Genomic DNA, 16060 nt, shown 5'->3' with positions numbered 1-16060 from the left:
AGATTGTCCTTAGGGAGAAGGTGTGATAAAATCTAGAGAAGACATTTTGTCCAAGATAAATCACTGCCTCCTTGGCCACTCTGCAAAGCTACTCCTAACACATGTCTCTGAGGGTGGCTAGCCAAGGGAGGGGCCCAAAAGTCTTGTAGCACCTGCTTTGTTTCCTCAACAATCAGAAAAATCCTCTACATTTTCCAGCAATTCTGAGCTAAAACAGATGCCTACGTTTCAGAAAACTTAACATGTTATCTTTTAATTACTGCTGAAACAAAAGAAAGGGTCTAGAAGCTACAACTAATGAACCAGATAGAGGGCTGGGAATCTTAATGAAAGCTGGAAGCACTTTACATACATTCTCATTTCTGGCCTTGACAATAGGGTAGCTAATAGAAAGAAGATACAAAAATGGAAAAGATCAGAATGTCTTAGGCAAATAGCAATGTTTAAGCATTCTCTACTCACAGAACACACATTCCTTACTGGGTACAAATTCATGCAAAGCACAAGCTCTACCCAAAATAACAAGTCCATACCATGCAGAACACCATCCCATGATGAAGCCCCTCCAAAAACCTAACTGGCTACCCCAAGGCCAACCAGCGTGTTTTCATTTCTGGAGTTAGTAGCTACCTCATGCAAGCTAGGAAACAGTGATTAAGAAACAGCATCGTTTGTAGGCTGTGAACAACTTCAAAGGCCATGATGAGATGTATACTTTTCAGGGAAAAAAATAACAAAAACAGATACAGCTCCATCATTGAGAGATCATTTCCCAGTATGAGAAACACAAATATATAAAGTCTGTGCCTACCAATCTGGTTGGAGGCTACCATAAAGGGCCTTCCATTTCCATTTACTCCAAAAGCAATTTGGATATTGAATCCCACCAGCATAAGCTACATACGTATACTGGAAAAAAAAAATCCCCAACACAGCTGGACATGAAATGTTTTCTTTCCTCCTGTGAATCCTTATACAAAATAATGGTTAAAATTTGGCTGTACACATAGGAGGTACATTATTTTTGTTGTTTAATTGAGAATATTGTGGATGGTGACAGGCTTCCTGCTAAACAATTCATCGTTTGAAATTCAACTTCCCCTGAAAGTCAAGGTTCAGTGCTGGGTAAAAAGGCATGCAACCAGGTCACCAGCCTCCCAAGCTGGACACAAGGCATGCCTTGGCTGCAGAAAACACGTAATTAGCAGTTACAGGTCTTCATGCCAACAAATTAATGGTTAACAAGGATGATTAGAGTCAATGAAACCAAAGCACAAGCTCTTTGCCTTTTTGATGCTGACCAAAAGCCACAAGCACACACATTTCCCCACGGCAGGTGCATACCACTGGACTTGAGTTGCTTGGATCGCTCTCGCTCCTGGATGGTAGATTTTGGTAAAAGTGGAGTCAGTCCTCGGGACTTGGTAGGTCTCATGTAGCCTTTCATGGGTTCGGCCACTCTGCTTTTATCTTCCTTCTTCCCTTCTCCCAGAGCCTTTGATTCAGATTTTTCTGTCATTTTCTTAGGTGCCTCCAAGATCTTGCCTTTGGATTCTGGGAGTTGAGGAGCTTCAGAAGCAGTTACTACTAACTCATCTATCATTGTTGAAGATGTCACTTCAATTTTGCCATCTAAGACATCTGACTGGAGTTCTGGTGGTGCCAAGGAAACATATGCCATTTCTCTGATGTCAGAATCCAGACTGATTTCTTCCAATTTATCCTTTTTATCCTTTTCACTTTCTGGAAGCGAGAGAGTCATATCTACCTCCTTATTCAAATTATCTGGGCCCTTGGAATCTCTACCTTCAGTACTTTGGTCCTCACAGAAACTGGGCTTTTGTGCTTTGTCTCCCAGTAGGTGAGGAATTGAAACTGGAGCAGAACCTTGCTCAGACTCTTTGTTTACTGGACATGTTGGGGAATTACTCCTATCTGCACATGCTTCTAGGCGTCTGACCTCACCTGCCAGGCTGGGTTCGTTTGCCAGCACTCCAGAAAGAAGGTGTCCCCCTGCTGGCTCTGTGGTTTCCTCTACTGAGTGCTTTGAGGCACCACAGGGCGTGGACTCAGAGTCTCCTATCACATGCTCTCCATCTCTCCCTGCTTCATTTTTCATGGCACCAGCAAGCTCACCTTTATCCTGAAGACAGTTAGAATGATTGTTAACTGTTTCTATGGCTGTTGTCAGAGTTGAGGCAACTCCTCCTGTGCTCATAGAGGGCATAACAGCAGAGGGACCCTCGGGTCTTTGTTCCTTTGGGACTCCTTCTTTGCTGTAACTATCTACCTCTAATAATTTGGGAATCTGGGCTGGAGCTGTCTCTTGCTTACTTTCTGTCAAGGTGCCTGGAAATGAATCACTTTCCTTTACTACTTGAGAAGTAGAAGTGGGTGGTTTTTCACAGGCTGCTGGTTCCTGAGCCTCTAGGGGGACTGACTTTTTCATCAACCCTGGTGGAGTTCTGGGGCAGGTAAATGTAATATTGCTATTTTCGTCCACATAGCCCATTCCTTCAATTCTGTGGTCCCCTATGGTTTCCATGGGAACATGTATTTTTGTTGCATCTATCTTATTCTCCAGAGTGTGCTTCTCAGGGAAACTATTTTTAGTCTTTGTGCTTTTTCCATCATTACTCCTTTTACTTGGTTTGTCAGCCACTGCAGTGTGTCCTTTGGCCACATCTGTCTTATTCTCCTCAGCCAGGACTGAAGGAACAAATCCTGCCCCCGGGATTTGGTCTTGGCAACTCACGTCTGTCATCTTGGTAGCCATTTCAGTAATAGGAGAATCCTTGCCTGTGTTTGTTTTATTTCCGCCAAGAGCCCCAAATTCAAAAGAATTAGCCTCCGCATTTCTACCCTTTTGGTCATCTGCTTCCACTGTGGGTGTATCTGAGGTATGTGAGCACAAAGGGACAGTAGGCTCCGACTCCTTGTTTTGATGGGGAGTACTATCGGTAACCCCATCCTTCCTTACGAAAGGCGGGTTAAGGATTTCTTCCTTCCTCTCCATTCTAGCAGGCTGTGTGGAATAATTATTTTTATACTTTTTGGTTTTGCCTTCACTGCCTCTTTTTTTAGGCTTTTCAAAAATCCAAGGAGCTGCCTCATGACCCATCCAAGGACACTTTTCCTCCTTGCTCTGGTTGCTGACCCCCATGTCTGTGGCTACAGCGCCTCTTTCTGCTCTAGCACTGGAAGCCTGAATCATGCCTGACCCGTTTCCCAAAGGAATCAATGCCTGCAAGGTGCTCGCCACCCTAGGGTCCATCATCTCCTTAGGTTCCCCCATCACTATTGCTTCAGTGAGCACAGCCACAGTCCCTGGCTGCTTTGAAGAATCCAGCCCCAACTCCTCACTTTTATCCCCAGTAGCCATCCTCCCACTTGGCACAAAGACAGCTCTGCTGTCCTGGCTATCTGCAAGGAACGGTGGCTCAGACTTTGCTCTCACCTTCCCAGAACTTGCTCTCACCTTCCCAGAACTTGTCTTCCCCTTCCTGCTTTTGCCATCACCTGCCATCCTCTTAAATGGTTCATTCCCTAGTCCAGGGGCCTGAGCTAACACTGTGTCCTGCAGCTGCTCAGAAGCCAAGATGCTGTTCTCATGTCTTTGCTTGGGAACACTTTCCTTTTCTAGTTCTTTAACCTCTTCAGCTCCTTCAGAAAACTCTTTCTGTTTGTCATTCTGCAGTTCAGTCATTTTACTTTCATCATTCCCTTCTTTTAGACTATTTCCTAATGGATCACCTGCTGTCACAGTGGATATGGAAGCAGGCAGTTCTTTTGCTGCACTGGGTTTTGAAACTCCACCCACAGCCTCTTGGTTCATGATGGGAGTGCAACTCTCTTTGGGTCTGACCTCCAAAGGAATTTCTACTTTGTGTGAAGAAACCTCTGTCAGGGGTCCTTTCAGACTGAGGGAGCGGACTGTCTGGCTTTCATCTGCAGGCGTCTGGAGGTGGGGTGCAGCCTGCAGTATGCACTCATCTTGCAGCAATTTCTTCTCCTGGCCCTGTGGTGCTGACTTGTTACCTTTCACCTGTGCCTCAACTCTCTGTTTGGGCTGAGAATTTACCGTAGTTTTCGGGGCTTCTTCCAAAGGACGTGAAGGAATACTTAGACTGTCTGAGACAAAGCTCTCAGCTACCAGTTTGGCTTCTCTGGAATCAGTTTCACATACCCCTTTCAAGTCGTCTCTGGACACTAGTCCATGTTCTGTGCCCACAGTGGTGGGCTGGCTGGGGGGCACAGCTGACTTTTGTGAGTCAGTGGCAAAGGAATAACCTTTAGTCTCGTCTCCATTGTCATCATCCCAAGGTCCCCCAGCCCGGGGTTGAGAATACCTCTTCTGCTTTGGTTTCTTCTTTTTTTTCTTCATCATCATTGGTGAGCTTTCTATATCCCAGGCCTCCCTGCCAAGATCCCTCTGAGGTTCAAGGAAGTCACCATGAATAGTTTTCCTCTGGTTCCCAGGCTCACCACAGGAAGACGAACCAGAAACCCAACCCAGCTCAGACAAAGGGCAAGGGCCCAGCCCAGGATCAAGAGTCTTCCATGGAGAAGAGCCTCCCAGCAGCTCAGGAGGGACCCTGGAAGGCCTGGGCCGGGTGGGCCGGGCGGACCTGCGGTCACTGGGTCTGCACGCTGGTTTGGCTTGTGTGGGAGGGGTACCTGCAATACATGAAGCTGGCTAAAATTCCAAACAGAAAATCCCTCGTTACTGTTTCTTTTTTTAAAAATCCATTTACTGACATTTAAATAGTGACATTTTCACCAACCCACAAACTGATTCATTTAGGAAAAGTTTTTTCCAAAACATTTCTCATTCTTAACTGGGATCAACACATATTTAACAAAGACCCAAGATCATCATCTCAGGTGAAGACTTTTTTTTCCTGCAAAACAGATTTACAAAATATTTGAAACTTGAGAAAAGAAATTCAAACAGAGATCTTCTGAACTGTATAATATACACCCAAATACCTATAAATCTCAACTGATCCTTATTTGTAATTATTGTTAACAGGTACATAATTCCCAAGATAATAACAATGGTAAGCTCCTCTTTTGCTCCCATTGATTAACTGAATGAAATACATATGATTTTACAATTCTAATAGTCTGTCACCAAAATTATACTACTTATCAATATTATACCAATTACTTGGGAAACAGACCAGAAGAACAGAACTATACTACTTTAAGAAAAAAAAAAGAAAGGGAAAAAAAGAAGAAAAAGAAAAGTTACTGAATTAGTATTTTGACCAGAGAAACAGCCACACTATTTCAGAACCAGAGCCTCCTACTTTGAAAGACAAATGTGTTAAATTTCAATGTTCTGTTGCTAAAGGTACTTCCCAAAAGACAGAGATATATACATAATGAAAATAGAGTGATGAATTAGAACAATTAGGGTGAGCATCCTTGGAAAAGTTTCAGGAAGTCAGCTAGTACCACCTCTGGCCTCTTAGTTAATGAATGCAGTATGGATCCAAGATCCTGGAAAGAGACTCAGTGAGAGCAGACTAGGACAGCTCTTGCCAAGTCTGATGCAATGAATGACTTCAAAGAATATGAAAATACTTAAAACAGTGACTTTTGTTCTTGTCTTTATCCCTCCAATGTCCTCCAAATCCTACCATTTACTTAATATACCTCAGGCCAATTATTGTTTTTCTTGAAAACTGCTAGGCTTTAGCAATTCACAGCATCATTTAACTTGGCTATTAATCCACAGCTATTTGGTGCTCTCTCTTATACTATTTAATTCAATTGTTATATAAATCTTTGATTGCAGAGTTCATGCCTGGGAACTTATGTCTTAGCATGACATGCGCACAAGGACTTGAGAAATCCTTAATGGTGTGCTAAATCACTAAAACAACATTTTAAAAGCCATATATTTATTTACTTGGTGCTAGCCAGTGTTCAAAGCAGTAGAGATTCCAAGTGAACTAAGTCTTGGTCCCTGCCCTCAAGTGCATGTTCTAACCACAGTCACAGAACAGTAGACAAAGAATCACTAAGTTGATAAAGTTGATAATCACGTGTACAGGCTTCTGGCTTAGCATCAAAACCGTGTGAAGCTCACTGAATAATTCAACTTTCAAGTTAGCAAGTATTTTAGGCTCCTTAGTGTATTTAAGAATTTGTTACATTCTGGAAACTTGTTAAAATGCATCTTATGACAAAGGCCTGAGGAGGAGCCGACGATCCTGCATTTCTAATAAGCCCCTAGGTAATGGCTGAAGCTGTTGGGCCATGGAGCGAACTGTAACTAGCAAGGAGTGACAGAACACGTGACCAATTCATTCATCTTAGAACTGAGTTAACTGCATATAAGGAAACTAAATAACCTGCCTAAGGCAACACAGGATATAACAGTAAATGGCTGTCTTGGATGAGTTGTCTTAGGTTGATGCACTGATAATTTTAAAATATCTAACAAGATGACTCTGCCTAATCAACACAAGATCTGGTTAAGTGGTCCTGATGACTACCACCTTATAACCAGGAACAATGTCTTCTAACACCTTCTCATCTTTCCCAGTTTAAGTGGTTTCAAAGAGGCCACTTTGTTTCCTGACTTACCTGAAGTCTCTGAAGGAAGCTCAGAAGTTTGACTAGATGGTTTCTTTTGCTCTAGTTCTTCTAACACAGAATCCTCATCTGTTGGCAAGCTGTGCTTTTGGCCCATGGCCACGACTGCTTCTAAAGGTAAAAGTCAAAACCACAAAGATTTCAGAAAAGCACTGATTCAGCTACCTCTCCACCTTGCAGAAATTGGAAATGGGAACAGTTTTTGAGGAATGAGGGATGCTCCTATGAGGGCAGAGAGAACTGGAGTGGTAGTTTGAAGGGGGAGGGCAAGAGGGATTGGGATGGTTGGTTTCTTTTTTTTTTTTTACATAAGGGAAAAATAACAACTGTTTTTATGTTGGTAGGAAAGATCCAATATAAAGCAGGGTGGGCGGGGGGAGTGGCAGAAATTGGTGAGAGACAGGAAGAGAGAGAATGGCCAGGGCAATGTGCACAAGGAGACAAGGTGGGATTTAGTTTAAGACAAAGATGCTGGCTCTGATGACTAGGAGCAAGGACCGTTTGCTGATGGCAACAAGAGGGAAGGCAGAGTCTAAGATAAAGAAACAGGTAGTAAGATACATGAGCAAGTGGAATTCTGTGAAAGTTCTCTTTAATTACTTCAATCTTCAATTATCTATAAGGAAAACAGGAAGATGAGTGAGAAAAAGGATGGAGAAGGGGCTGGCGGCCGGAGGAGGGTGAAGGTGAGAAAAACTGTCTAGGGGAGCAGGAATGTGTGTAGACTTGCAAAGTACAGTGGGACTGTCTTCATTCTCCCTAGCATGATGCTCGTGCCTCACTCTTCTGGAGACTACATGGACAGAAATACCGCAAGTAAACGTAAGCCCATACCTGGTGAAGTCATGAGAGGTACAGCTGACTGTCCCTCATCCTGGAGAGATTTTAACTGGGAATCCTCACTTGTTGCTTCCTGGGTCTGTGCAGTTTCCATGTCCTTAACAGGAACTGGTACCACCTCTGCTTCTGAGAATTTGGCCAGAGCCGCATTGTTGGCCAGGTTCACCTCCGTTTCAGGGGGCTGAGCAACATCCTTTGCCAGGGTCACCTCTGTTTCTGGGGGCAGAGCCACATTTCTGCCCAGGGCCATCTCTGTTGCTGGAAGTGAAACCGTATCCTTGCCCCGGGTCACCTCTATTTCTTGACGTGGAGCCACGTCCTTGGCCAGGGTCGTCTCTATTCCTGGGGATGGAGCCATGTCTTTGACTGGCACGATGACTTCTGTTCCTGGAGGTGCAGCCATGTCCTTGTCTAGAATGGCCTCTGTTTCTGGGGGTAGTCCCATTTCCCTGCTCAGGGCCACCTCTGTTTCTGAGGACAGGCCTATCTCTTTGGCTGAGCGTATTTCTGTGGATGACACAATGTCCTCATCCAGGGGTGCCTCTATCTCTGAGAGTGATGCTGCACCCTTAACGGGGGTCATCTCTTGGTCTGTAGGTGGGACTGTGCCCTCAGCTGAGGCCAAATCCATTGTAACAGGTGGAATGCTCTCTGTTTCTTTGAATAGTAGTATGTCCTGGGCTGCGGATACCTCTGTTTCTGTGGACAGTGCCAGGTCCTCGTCCAAAGACACATCTGTTTCTGTGGGCAATATGGCATCCTTAACTGCGGTTTCCTCTGTTTGTACAGGCAGTACCACATCCTTGACTAAGGCCATATCTGATTCGACGGATGATTCCACGTCCTTGACCAGTGCCTCATCTGGTTTGGTAGGTGATTCCATGTCTTTAGCCAATGCCACCCCTGTCTCTGTGGCTGGCACCACATCTTTAGCCAGGACCATCTCTGCTTCTCGAGATGGCGCCATGTCAGCCGCCTGCAGTTTCATCATCATCTCCAATGCTTCTGCTCTCTCTTCTCCTGATGCCATTTCTACTTTCTCAGCTGGCTCTAAGGGAAATAAGTTGGACACTTAGGATCCATCATTGCCTGCTCATAGCTCTTCACTCAAAACTTAACGTTTTTAGGCCATGAGAGATCTGGCTTTTGTGACCATAACGTCCTAAACATAACTAAAAAGCTGTCCATTAATGCATTTGTTGCTACTCTTCAACAGTTTCAATATTTAGAAGAATAAAATATTGGCAGAATATATAGTGGAGGAGGAAAGGCAAAGGAGAGAAAAAAAACACAGGTCAAAAAAACCCAAAAACACACACCAACACAGGTACACAATTAGTGGCAGGAAGGGAACCTGTGGATGTCAAGAAACGCCCCCACCTCTGAGTTCTAAATCTGCACTGAATTACACGGACCGTCTTTGCCCTCTAACCCTGATTGTATTTCAACTACAACTTAATTCCTCCAGCTGTGAAGTCAGTACTTTAAAAACATTTAAAAGTTTAAAAAGTTTAAAAACATTTGTGACAGTGGTGAAAATTTTATCCATGCTGCAAGCAAAAGGCTAAAAACTATATGATGATTACTGATACTGTAACTATTAAGTGCAAAGAAGGAGTCTAATAATGTACCTGCTGTTGGCTGCAGAGGCTGTGGAACGGCCTCGGGGGAAGTGAAGGATTCCAAGTGTGCAGGGTTGGGGGCTTCTGCAGACCACCCCTGAGGAACAACAGCTGCAGGAGCAAATGTGTCGCAGGGTAACATACCTAATAGTAACACAGAAATCCATTTTTGAAACTCAGTCAACATTGAGGAAAAAGCACATTTGATATCTGAAATCAGTTTATACACTGCCATAAAGACATAGGTCAACAGGAACAATGAGAAACAAAGCAGGAAAGTTTAAAAGTAAAAATCGCTGACATGTGTAAGGTTTGGCTAACTGTTAGGCTGTCACACCACTAATCAACATTGACTGGCCGCCTACAGTGTTTTGCAAAGATTCAAAAATTACAATTTTGTGAAAATGATTTGTAAATTATTAAGAACTAGACAGATTTAAAGTATTATCATTATGCTGTCCTCTGCCAGACATAATATCACACGGGATTTAATATCACTGGGTCCTTGCCATCAGGATTACAATTTAGCTAGAGAGGCAAAAGACACATATATCAAATAAGGAAAACTGTGTTGTATGGACTAAATGTTATTAGAGTTTACAAACAAATATGAAGAAGACCAGAATAGTCACAGAAGGTTTCAGAGGAGAAACAAGAATAAGAAGAGAGGAGAGAGAAGTTAATTTCAGGAATGGAGATACCATTGAGCAAAGAAAAGAATGAAGATGCCAAAAGCACATGAATGTTTCTTGGACTATGAGATCAGTCTGATTTAAATAGGTCTTGTAAACCAGAGAGGTAAAACAAGATTAGAACAAACAACAGAAGAAGGATCTGGAAAACCAGATAAATCAAGAGCAAAAAACCCCCAAAGGACAGGGGCATGCTATCTTAAGGTATTAACCATGAAAATGAGATAAGAATAAAGAACAAGGAGTCAGAGTGATCAGGCATATTCAGAAATAATTTTAAAAGGGAGCAGGATTCTGACAGGTGACTACTGAGATACTCTAGGTATGAAGAGATAGGGGCATTCATTAGGGTAAAGCAGAGAGAGAATAAAGGAAGAGAAGAAAGATGCTGTAAAGAGAGAAGTCAGTGCAACTAAATGACTCCCTAGCTAGTGAGCTGAAAAAAAAAAAAAAAAAAAAAAACCAAAATCAACTCAGGAGATTAGATGACAGCATCAAAGTCAATTTATTCAACATCCTTCTTCCAAGAGATCATCAGGCCACAGGAAAGCACAAGTGAAACATATTACTACTAGTCAGGATCTTTACCAAAAACAAAATTATAAACATAATTTGAAGTGGGACTTACTGATGATGGGTAATGAAGGACACCAGAACATGTCACCCTCAGATACACCACTTTGACATAAAAATTTTGAGCTGAAGGCATTCAAGCAAACAGCAAACCCAGAAAAAGCTACCGCCTTTCTGACTAAAGGCAGGATATAAATGTTCCTTTCACTGGCAAGAGATGCTCATCAGGCCAGAGAGGGCACCAGAGGAATCTGCCAACAAACCTGACTCCATTAGTTTCCTCCCACATATTTACCCTCCCACAGTACGACTCTTGGAAGTGTAAAATTGCTTCATTTTTCCTGTCATTTCTCTATAAGTTTATTATTCTTTCTTGAGGATGTTACACAAACTGAATTTCTAAGCTACCACTTTGAGTTGCTTTCTTCCCATGTGATATATGTTGCATGCCTATCTGTCCATGGGGATTCTCCAGGCAAGAATACTGGAGTGGGTTGCCATGCCCTCCTTCAGGGGATCCTCCCAACCCAGGGATTGAACTCAGCTCTCCCGCATTACAGGTGGATTCTTTACCATCTGAGCCACCAGGGAAGCCCAAATTACTTGCTTTTTTCTTTGATAAATCTTTTTATTAAACTCAACTGAACACCAAAGATGAGTAGAAGTAAAGCTTTGCCTGCCCTACAGTTCCTTGGCCACATTCATGTTAAGCTATATAAAACCAGGAATGAGGATACTACTAATTGAGAACTAAGATCTGTTTAACGTTTTACTATGTACCAGATACTACGTGGTGTACTTTTACATAATTTTATTTAATCATCACCACATCTTTAAGGTTAGAACTAATGGTGGCTCCATTTTATAAAGAAATCAAACTTTAGGGAGGATATAACTTTCTTAAAAAGTCCACGAACTAATAAAATGTGGAGACAGAAGCTGGCCCTACGATACAGAGTTCAAGATTCTCCCATAAGAGGAGGTAAGCAGCCTCTGAGCAGCTCAACTGTGAATTTTTATGACTAAAACTCTGTCCCTGGAATTTTCCTGGCAAGAATACTGGAGTGGGTTGCCATTTCTTTCTCCAGTGGATCTTCCTGACCCAGGGATTGGACCTGGATCTCCCGCACTGCAGGCAGATTCTTTACTTACTGAACCATCAGGAAAGCCCAATTTAGAAACAGCCTTGTGACAGACAGAGTCCCTAAACATGACTTTCCCTAGTGGTTCACTTCAAATGTGATGAATGAAAGGCCACATTAATTGCTTGGAATTCAGAAATAAATCCAGTTAGAGAAGTCATACCATAAGTGTCTTTCAGGGGATCATTTTGTTCTACAAATGCTGAAGTATTGGTTGTTCCACTGGGGAAAAAGAGCGAATCTTCTAGGCCGTCATCATGGTGCATCTTAAAGGGATCTGGAATAAAGAAGGAATTTAAAACTCATTTCCAGAACACAACTAGAAAGATTAGCATTTATTATTGAATGAATATTCAATATTATTGAATATTGTGTGTTGTCAACAGTGTGCTAAATAAGATAATACGTGACTGAACATGCCAGGGAATCAAATATTCACTAATTCACTTTCACAGTTAAAATTACAAAATCTCATATTCTCTAATATTTGATTATCTAAATCAGTCAGGCAACAAATACACAAAACTGAAAGTACAAATCATGCTTGAGTCTATACTAGGAGGTGAGAGTACAAATATAACTAAACTTTCAATATGTATTTACAGAGCAGACATTCATTCTAGGTTATTAAAAAAAAAAGTAAAAAGGACATTTTCACCTCCTGTGAACATCATGAAGAAAACTGCATGTCAAAAGCTGTCTGAATGAGACAAGGTGAATAGCTGGCATCTGAAGAGAATGAACTCTATACTCAGGAGCTGGCATGAGTGAAGGCACTGAAAACATTAGGTAAACTCTACCTTCTTACAAAAAAAGAGCAAAGCCACTCAGGCCAAGCAAGAATTCTGCTCTCTAAGGAGGCCATCTCAAAATGCAACATACATCTGAGTTACCCCAGAAAGCCAGGGGTAAAAGACTGCTAGGACCTAAGACATGCATTTCTATTCTCAGTGAATGCTAATTCTGTACTTCCACTGTCAGAGGCGGCTGCACTGAAGTCTAGGCCTTAAATTAGCAACAAAAATAACTGTTGCATGGTTCGCGTATTAGGAGAGGAAGACTGCCAAATCACATGTAAAAATCAAAGATTTCTATGAAATTCTGTCATTTATTCATCACTATTTTGTCGTTCAGTTGCTCAGTCACGTCCCACTCTTTGCGACCCCATGAACTGCAGCACACCAGGCCTCCCTGTCCTTCACTATTTCTCAGACTTGCTCAAACTCATGTCCATTGAGTTGGGGATGTCATCCAATCATCTCATCCCCTGTGGCCCCCTTCTCCTCTTGCTCTCAACCTTTCTGGGCATCAGGGTCTTCTCCAGTGACTCGGCTCTTTGCATCAGGTGGCCAATATATTTTACTGGGTGTGTATGATACGCAGACCCTGAACACTCTAAAAATCCTAAGATGTATAAAAATAAGAGTTGAAAACATTTAGCAGATGGATATACTTTAGTTCATATTTAAGCTGAGAACTAAAGATGGGGGGGAGATGAAGAGCCTTCTTTTTCTACATTCCCTCCCCTTAGTGATCTCATCCAATCTCACAGTTCACAGGTAAATATACAGAGACACAAAGTTAGTTAGTGGTAGCTTAGGGCTAGGATGGATAGGAGGTAGGCAGTGAGATCTAAGGAGTACTGAGTTTCTTTAGGAGGTATATAAATATACTAACATCCACCTAATTGTATACTTTGAATGGGTGAATTGTATGGTATGTGAATTATATCTCAATAAGGCTTCTTTTAAAATTACACATATCCAGGGTAACCAATGACTGGAGAGTGGTACAGAACATCAAGTACTAGATGATCTGGAACCAGTTATGAGCACCTTACTTCCCTGGTGGCTCGGACGGTAAAGCGTCTGCCTACAATGTGGGAGACCGGGGTTCGATCTCTGGGTCAGGAAGATCTCCTGGAGAAGGAAATGGCAACCCACTCCAGCATTCTCGCCTGGAAAATCCCATGGACAGAGGAGCCTCTTAGGCTGCAATCCATGGGGTCGCAAAGAGTCAGACATGACTGAGTGACTTCACTTCACTTCACGAGCACCTCATAAGTTAGATAACAAAACAGAAACCATATAGTATAAGTAGAAACAAATACCGTGAGCTCTCAACTTGACTGCTCTGACGTGGAGGTATCAATGCCACTGCTTTGAGGTCCTTGTGCAGCCCACCCCTCCTGCCACTTCTAGCTCTAGGCAACAACAGATATGTTTTTTTTTCTCTATATAAATTAGTTTTAATTTTATAGAAACTGGGTATAAGTTTTCATTTCTCTTTTGTCAAATGAGGACAATATATATTTGTCAGAGTTAGGTAATAAATGTAGAGAGAATGTATATTGAGGCTCTAGCACTGTGCCTGGGACAAACAGGCATTCCACAAATGGTGTCCTTATTACTATAATTCTCTACAGAAGAATTAAAGTTCTAGGGTACAACTGATCATTTAGTCCTCAATGAAGATGAATTTCAGTTAATTTAGTCAAAACAGGTTTTGAAGGGGAGAGAACAAAGGGGCACTTGCCTCAGAGGAAGGGATAAATAGAGAGGAGAAAGGTCAACTAAATGTCCAAAGGAAACCATTATACCTGGGTTGTGCTTTACGAGCAATATTTAGGCTGAAATGTTTTATCTGAGTGGTGACTGGAGGCTTTTCATGTTTAAGTTATTATATTCAGCAGTCACAAGCAAGTCTTGTACTTACCAGTCTGGATAGGATTTACCATGTGCTCAGGTTCAAAGCAAAAGTTTGTATTTTCTGGCCAGTTCTGGCTGTTCTGATATCCCTGGTAGGCCATCTTCTCTTCAAGGAATTCAGATGGAAACCCTTCAAACAGAAACAGGAAACCAAAGTTATAAGGTACCACTGTTGACATTTGATTGTTTCTATTTCTGTCTTTTGTAAATAAAACTACTATGAACATTCAAGTACAGGTTTTCATGTAGACATATGTAAGATTTTATAGAATTATTTAGCTTAGTTCTCAAATAACAAAAACACAAATGAAATAGCATGGCCCCATTCTGAATTATTAAGGAGAAATCAACCAGAAGATGATAAAGAGAAAACAAGATTTTTCTGATGCCCTGAGGTTGATGATAGGACTCCATTTGTAACTGACTCAACAGATTGTAAGCAACAGCCTCAAAACTTGGCTCTTTGGCTGTCTTCGAGAATAGTTTTTCTTTCCCCCACTTTTCTATTAGTAAATATTCTAGTAAATCTGCAAAGGTTAAACCACAGGAGGGACAGAAGGAGGGATAAAGGGAGGGAGACAGAGTAAACAAGCAAGCAAAGGGTTGGGTATTAGTATAGATTAAGCGCTAGACTCTGCTCTACTGAAAGCTAACCATGCAAACACAGGACAGCCTTTTTATTTCTCCCCGTCTCAGTAATGACCTCTAAGGATACTTGTCATTTTATCAATAATTTTACACTACACAGGAAAGTATTAGCATTTCAATCTTTGAATTATGGCCTACTTAGAGAAGGTACACTCACCATCTCTTATTTCAAAGTTAATAAAGTCAATCTGCTTAGGGTTTTAACACAACAAATGCTTCCCACAGAATAAGAATCAAAGTGTTGGGTGCTAACTAATACTGTTCCTCATCCACTGAAATGAACTCCTGCCAGGCTTATTTCCCTTGACTCCAACAGGAAAGCGGGTTAGTCCCCTCAAGCCCGTGCTTCTTGCCCCTGCGCCTTTGCTCACGTGATCTACCTGTCTGAAATGTTCCCTCTTGTACCAACATCCCAAGGCCAGGACCCAGGTCAGAGCTTCCACAGAGCCTCTCTTCAGATTTTAATGCTCATTTTCCTTTACTAAGCTCTTTCAACATTTGTTGTTGTTCCTAGCAAACAATTTAGCCCTTAACCACGTATTTTTTTTATTAGCTTTTATTTAAAAAAAAAAAACAACAACAACTTAAACCTAGATAGCATATTAAAAAGCAGAGACATTACTTTGCCAACAAAGCTCCGTCTAGTCAAGGCTATGGTTTTTCCTGTGGTCATGTATGGATGTGAGAGTTGGACTGTGAAGAAGGCTGAGCGCCAAAGAATTGATGCTTTTGAACTGTGGTGTTGGAGAAGACTCTTGAGAGTCCCTTGGACTGCAAGGAGATCCAACCAGTCCATCCTAAAGGAGATCAGTCCTGGGTGTTCACTGGAAGGACTGACGTTGAAGCTGAAACTCCAGTACTTTGGCCACCTCATGCGAAGAGTTGACTCATTGGAAAGGACTCTGATGCTGGGAAGGGTTGGGGGCAGGAGGAGAAGGGGATGACAGAGGATGAGATGGCTGAATGGCATCACCGACTCCATGGACATGAGTCTGAGTGACCTCCGGGAGTTGGTGATGGACAGGGAGGCCTGGCGTGCTGCGATTCATGGAGTCGCAAAGAGTCAGACACGACTGAGCGACTCAACTGAACTGAAACCTTTTAAGTATTCTATGTTCATCATGTAAAAATCCATTATTTAACATGTGTTAATCTTATTTCTGCAAATCATTAATATGTGTTCTTTAAAAAGTAAAAAGTATGCTTTTATCACTTTATTTCTTCATAAT

The 16060-nt window shown here is 42.1% G+C and overlaps 1 protein-coding gene across 11 annotated transcripts in view; it reads right to left on the bottom strand.

Annotated features, from left to right (window-relative positions):
- The window catches only part of MAP4 (microtubule-associated protein 4), a 153117-nt gene that overhangs the window by 34618 nt on the left and 102439 nt on the right, over window positions 1–16060 (bottom strand). For 9 of the 11 annotated variants that reach the window (XM_010862344.1, XM_010862343.1, XM_010862345.1 and 6 more), the window contains 6 exons: window positions 14191–14313; window positions 11639–11752; window positions 9078–9212; window positions 7441–8496; window positions 6598–6717; window positions 1345–4677 (listed from right to left, as the gene is read on the bottom strand). In XM_010862344.1, coding sequence (XP_010860646.1) covers window positions 1345–4677; window positions 6598–6717; window positions 7441–8496; window positions 9078–9212; window positions 11639–11752; window positions 14191–14313 — 4881 coding nt within the window. The remainder of the gene's footprint in view (window positions 1–1344; window positions 4678–6597; window positions 6718–7440; window positions 8497–9077; window positions 9213–11638; window positions 11753–14190; window positions 14314–16060) is intronic. The other 2 variants (XM_010862351.1, XM_010862352.1) reach the window with 1 other exon arrangement.

This window comes from Bison bison, unplaced genomic scaffold, assembly GCF_000754665.1.
Source record: "Bison bison bison isolate TAMUID 2011002044 unplaced genomic scaffold, Bison_UMD1.0 scf7180017864482, whole genome shotgun sequence".
In the NCBI taxonomy this organism is placed as follows: Eukaryota; Metazoa; Chordata; class Mammalia; order Artiodactyla; family Bovidae; genus Bison; species Bison bison.
Note: the sequence above shows the minus strand (reverse complement) of the source record. Positions and strands in the feature narration are given on the sequence as shown.